Below are 6,452 nucleotides of genomic sequence, written 5' to 3' on the forward strand. Positions count from 1 at the left end.
TTTCCCTGACCTTTAAGTAAAACTTTTTTTGACATTAAACTCTCACATTTTGGTTTATTTCAACATGAAAATGGAAATAAACTCCTTTTTTTTTTTTTTTGGTTGAAATAAACATTATATTATGGGATAAATGGAGCACTAATATATCAACTCGTCATACAGTAATAATGAAGTTCGAAAAATTGCTTTATTATTAATTTTCTTACCTTTTTTTTTTTAGACAATTTTTCCAACTTTTCAACACAACTCTTTCAACCCTAATCCTCAAATTCTATTCGACTCTCCCTTGAAATAAAACTGAAATCTTTTAAAAATAAATTCTCAACTTAATAGCTTTCATCATTATTTTACTTTGCAAATATCTTGTACATTCTAGTTTTAAAATAAAAAAGATGCATTTTTGAAAATTTGAAAGGGCAATTGAGCATCCCAGAAATTTTTTTTAAAAAAAAAAAAAAAAAAAAGAGAGAGAGAATATTTAAATTTCTGAACAATGTTAGGTCAGAGCAATCAATGCTTGTTGTATGCACTCCTGTCTATCTCAAGTTGTGCTGCCCAAAAATCAAGCTGACTTGAAACACATTCTGAACCTGTTGAACCATATGAACAGAATTTCTTGACAGAATTCTCCACGCCGAGATAGTCATACACGTCCTCACTAAATGCAGGACTAATACTCTTAAGCTCGTCAAGGGTTAGGTCTTGAAGCTGGCAGCCCTTAGAGACACACAATGCGACAGATCTTCCCACAATATCATGACCAGTTCTGAAGGGTACTCCCTATTGGATTATGTAGAATGAGAAGGATCAGAAAATGTGAGGGCAAGGAAACAATTGCAGAAAATATGGCCAGCAATTTAAACAGCAAAGATATTTTACACAAGCTAATTTAAATAATATGGGTTAAAATAGGCCCACACACTTGAGCAGAATAATGAAATGAAAGAAAATTAACCAAAAAGAAATCATTCTTAAAAGAATTGAACACTCTCACCTTCTTTACAAGATAATCTGCAAGTGTTGTGGCATCAAGATGGCCAGCAGGCAGAGATTTCTGAATTTTGTTTCTGTTAAAGGTAACATTTTGTGCAAACTCAGAACTTACTTCCAACATTCCTACGATAGTTTTCACACTGTCAAAGACAGGCTCCTTATCTTCCTGTTTAGATGACAAATGAGAACCGTCAGGTCAGAAGAGCCAAATGGGAAAGAAACAAAGGAAAACCAGACAAACAGTCTCCAGAAATAGTCTTTCAGAATGATAATTGAGGATAATCAGCTTGTACCTGTAGATCACGGTTATAAGCATGGGGAAGTCCCTTGCATAGTACAAGAAGAGTTACCAGGTCACCTACAACTCGTGCAGATTTCCCACGAACAAGTTCCATAGGATCTGGGTTTTTCTTCTGAGGCATTATACTACTTCCAGTAGAAACTGAATCATTAGGAGTCAAAAATCCAAACTCCTCAGAAGCCCATAACACCCACTCTTCACCAAGCCGGGAGAGATGGATGGCTGTGATAGAATTAGCTGAAAGGAACTCCAACACAAAGTCTCTATCTGAAACTGCATCAATGCTGTTTCACATAAGAAAATGAAAGTAGCCATTACAGAAACGCACATACCAAATTGGTTTAGAGGACAGTCTATGGAGTCCCTATTCATATCCACAGAAGAAGAATACAAGAAATGCTCAACCTGCTTGGAGTATACAGGCAGCTAAACAGTGCCAAAAAGCATTGTATATAACAGCCCCACAGTGAATTATTTATAAAAGAAAAAAGTTCTTAAAACCAAAAGCATGCAAGGATAATCTAGCACACAATCAATTGCAAAACAAAAGAAACATACTGTAATTGAACTATTGAAGTATAAATTACACTAACAATGAAACCTTTTAACAGTCAAAGTTTGTTCATTAAACTATATTGATAAGGAAATTTGTCAATTACAACTCATTAAAGTATACATTTTCGGGTTACAAGCTTACAACCATTTAAGTTTATTTTTGCAAATTACAACCAAAAAGTCACCTAATATTTTGAACTAAAACCAAAATCTAATTTATGGCCACTTTCATTGGAATGTAACCTCATTAAACATCAGGTGATGTAAAAAATGACCCCCAGCCTATACTAGTTTGGAATAAATTGATGATATAATGACTAAATGACATCATGTTGCGATAAAAGTAGTCGAAAATTGGATTTTGGTTGTAGTTTAATATGTAAGGTGACTTTTTTGGTTGTAATTTGCAAAATCAACTTAAATGGTTGTAACCAGCAAAGTGGATACTTTTACAGTTTGTAATTGGCAAATTTTCATATTGATAATAATAACGAATTAACAGTCACTCAAGTCATCATCTGCTTCACTAGATATAGTTACATGGCAAATCGGAACAGAGGGATAAAACAATGCTGACTCAGTGACCCCTCAGGAGTTAAGACTAGACAGCAGATTTCATGTTTAGCAAATAGAATGCTGAGCAACTCTGACAATTCATGAATACTTGCTATCAAATACTGAAAATTACCTGTTTCTCAAGGGAGCAGTGAATCCTAAAGCATCAGAAGTCATAAACCTATCAATTGGTAAGCCGGTGCCAGCCAATGCACATGCACCCAGAGGACAGAAATTCAACCTAGTTCTGCAATCTGTCAGTCGACCAGCATCACGTTCAAGCTACAGATAAAGACCAAGGCAAAATTAAAAGATTTATTTTGTTCAGAACAAGAAAACACAAGCAAAAAATGAATTAACTCCATTGATGTTGCAGTTACCAGACAGAAGAAGGAAGTAACTTAGTATGATACAGAAATACAGTAACTAAATGAAAGGAACTGCACAAAATCTACATAACATTAAGAAAGAACATCAGAGAGCATCCATGAATTCTACGTAATGTCTTGTCTCTAAAATTCTTAGGAAATAACATTAAGAATGAACATCAGAGATTTTAGCAACCATGAATTCTGAACAGAAGCATAAAATTTAAAAGTCAATGTACCTGTTCAACATATGTTAAAAGAAGATGTTCCAATAACACAGGTTGTGCCCTCTGCAAGTGTGTGTAGCCAGGAACAATCAAGCCTTCATTCTTAAAGGCCAAGGTAACAAGTGAAACCTGCAGGTTATATCATAAGAAATTTTAGTTCAGCGAAAATTAGTGAGGATTTCTATGTAAAGCATTATATGCATCACAATAATAAAAAGACTTTGTGCGGATAGGCAAGCAGCAATGGAACAAGAACTAGGTGACAAAATAGTTTTATAAATGTAGAAGAGGAAGTTGATCTATAAAATGCTTAAACACAAAAGGCAGGGCGATGTGTCAAGTTTCTGACCCTCAATGTCAGAGAATTTTTAAAATTCTGCAAGGAAAATCTAAAAGTAATAAAAACAATGCATGCTAAGCTCGGCTAACACATCCATCAAACAGAACCTGGTAAGCTGCAATGAAAATACAAGTGCAGCTGTTTATTTGAAGTTATATGATACTTCTCAGGCAATTCAATTAGAGGGAAAGGCCATAACCTGAAGTTTTTTAATCTTCTTGAGGATCTCATCAATAGCATCTCGACACCACAAACGAAAGTCAGTTGAAACTTGATCATTCCGGCTTCGTGCAGTGTGAAGCTTCTTCGCAGGCTCCCCAATAAGATCAGTAAGTGCCGCTTCAATGTTCATGTGAACATCTTCCCTATCACTCCTCCATACAAATTCACCTGCCTCTATACGCCTCTTTATCTCATCGAGCCCTTGGAGTATACTATCTCTATCTTCAACACTAATTAACCCCTATAAATACATCAATAACTCCAGCAATCAGATTCTCATTTACTGTAATAACAATAACAAATCAAATCAAAAAACTTACAGCAATAACTCTTAACCTCAAATAACTAAGCAAAATCATCAACATTATGATAACATACTCCGGATATTGCAATATGGGCATTCCAATATCACTTTGGTGAATCATCGATAAATAGAACATAAGTTCCAAACACAATATAAAAGTTTCAGGTCTTGTATACAACGGGTGTATTGTATTTTAAAGCATAATCACTACAAATCACATAATAGTCGACTACCCGCAATATATTGAACTCGTTATTCAAATAAAAAGCTAATTCACATGCCAAAATCTCATAATAATAACTAAACAAATACAACACAAAAATTAATAAACCCTAAATAAGAAATGAATGTAAAGACCTGATGAGCAAGCATGGTAGCATGAGCACGACTACCCATAATATCATGCTTGTAAAGAGCTTTATCGAAGGAAATTGACTCAGTAAACTTCTCAACAGCTTCAGTGACACTCTCTTCGAATCTACCACCCCACAATTTGACCTCTTTTTCTGGGTTTTTTAGGTCATTTTCAGAGGAACTCATTGTAGTTCCAGAAGAAGTGCAACGAAGAAAAGGGAGGGATTTTTGGGAATTGGGTTTTCTGGGAATTTGAAGAAATGGGTTTGGAGTGTGAGTTTGGTGAGATTGGGAGGCGTTTGAGTTAGTGGGTATTGAAGAGAAGATTGAAGTTTGGTGAAGAAGTGAGGAAGAAGAAGCAGCAGCCATTGATAGTTGAAGAGAGAATTTGATGCGTTATTAAGTGGGATACTGGGGTTCTGCTTACTCAGTGGTGTAGGCGGCGATTATAGCAACGATTGAACGATGTGTTGATGAATAGAGTTTCGTTGTTAATTTTTTATTATTATTACTAGATGAAGTTTGAATTTTTTAAAATAATTTTATATACGTAGTATATATATATATATATATATATATATATATATATATATATATATATATATATATATATATATATATATATATATATATATATATATATATATATATATATATATATTTGTTATATATTTAGATAAAATTTCTAATATCAAAAAATAATATTTTATTTATTCCTTTTCGTATTGCGTTCTAGAAGGGCCGCTCAGACGAAGAAAGTAAGGGATAGAGTTCGAGTGAGACATCAACCATAGATTTCGGAACTTTCGAGATACTTTCTTGCGAAAAGCCAACGAAGTCTGTAACTCAACCTTCTCACCCATGGGGGGATTCCATATTCGATGAAAAATTTCAATCCAAAAGCTTCGCTTTAGCGATAACATACGAGGGCACCCTCATTTCCAGAGTAAAATCAGGCTGCACAGAAGGGGAAAAGCCCTCCTACTATATATATGTGCTAAAATTTGTTACATATTTAGATAAAATTCCTAATATCAAAAGATAATATTTTTATATTTAATTAATTTAAACTGGGAAATCTCATTCGCCAATTTTGCTTACGTGTCATTTAAATTATTTAATTCTAAAAGAACTTAATAATCTCGTATTTAATTGGCTATCACTAAAATTTATTATTTTACATGGCGCTCTGAAAAAATTAAATCCTAAGCGGCTCTCTAAAAACTCGGGAAAAAACTCCCCTTTATATATATACTAGTTTTGTGTCCGTGCGATGCCCTGCTTGTTTATTGAATTTTAAGATAAATTTTTAATCTATATGTCAAATTTTAAAATATATCATTGATACAAAATTAGTTAGAAATTAATGTGCTTTTATGACGATTTGTTATCTAGTAGGCATGTAATGAATAATAATAATGTTGGTGAAAATGTAATCTACTTAATTTAATACATTAAAAAAAAATTAGCAAAAAATAAATCAAATAAAATAAATGTTCAAAGCACGTTGGGTTGACCCTAACCCAAAACTTTGGGCAAGGGTTGAACACTTCTTGACTTGTAACCTGAAATGACCCAATCCGAAATGACTCATGACCCGACCCTAATTAACAGGTTTACATATTAATAAAATTCTATTAGATTGTGAAGTATATTATTTTAACCGATTATTATATATTATAAATTAATGGATGCTTTATGCTTTAAACTACTTCCTTCGCTAAAAAAAACATTATGATATAAAAAATAAATTTATATGATAATTTTTTTAGAATTATAATATAATCTAATAATTTTTTGGAAATTCTCACTTTTGCTACCACCAAAACACATCGGTGTCACTTTTGCTACCCATCTAAATTATATTTTTATTTTGCTACCACTAAAAATGACATTGTTTTAATTTCACTACCTGTAGCCAACGTCTGTTACTGTTGCCGTTTGGGGGCCTACTTCAACGACTCTTTTATCAGTTCCCATTATATAAATAATGGTTTTATACCCAATTGCTCAAACTTTCAATTCTTTCTCAAAGATTAACCCACTGAAATCGAATTCCTGCAATTGAAAACGAAATTCGTTGTAGAATTTCACAAAGTAATTTGATTCCGACACGATTCTAAGATTAGCATTTGTAATTTAGCATAATAATTATTTTATGCGATTGAATTAGGGTTTATCTTATCTTTAATTAGGGTTTTTAAGTTGTGATTTGTATTTTTAAAATTGATGT

At 33.0% G+C, this 6,452-nt stretch overlaps 1 protein-coding gene across 1 annotated transcript; it reads right to left on the reverse strand.

Moving 5' to 3' along the window:
- Nucleotides 1–305: 305 nt before the first annotated feature.
- Nucleotides 306–4,679, reverse strand: LOC145576325 (argininosuccinate lyase, chloroplastic-like). The gene is made up of 7 exons (XM_081634096.1): nucleotides 4,223–4,679; nucleotides 3,539–3,802; nucleotides 3,012–3,128; nucleotides 2,538–2,686; nucleotides 1,287–1,578; nucleotides 995–1,159; nucleotides 306–780 (listed from the first exon to the last, which is right to left on the reverse strand). The coding sequence occupies exons 1-7, from the start codon at nucleotides 4,586–4,588 to the stop codon at nucleotides 511–513; spliced, it is 1,623 nt and encodes a 540-aa protein (XP_081490222.1). The 5' UTR covers nucleotides 4,589–4,679; the 3' UTR covers nucleotides 306–510.
- Between the last annotated feature and the right edge of the window lie 1,773 nt (nucleotides 4,680–6,452).

This window comes from Chenopodium album, chromosome 13, assembly GCF_948465745.1.
Source record: "Chenopodium album chromosome 13, dcCheAlbu1.1, whole genome shotgun sequence".
Lineage (NCBI taxonomy): Eukaryota > Viridiplantae > Streptophyta > Magnoliopsida > Caryophyllales > Amaranthaceae > Chenopodium > Chenopodium album.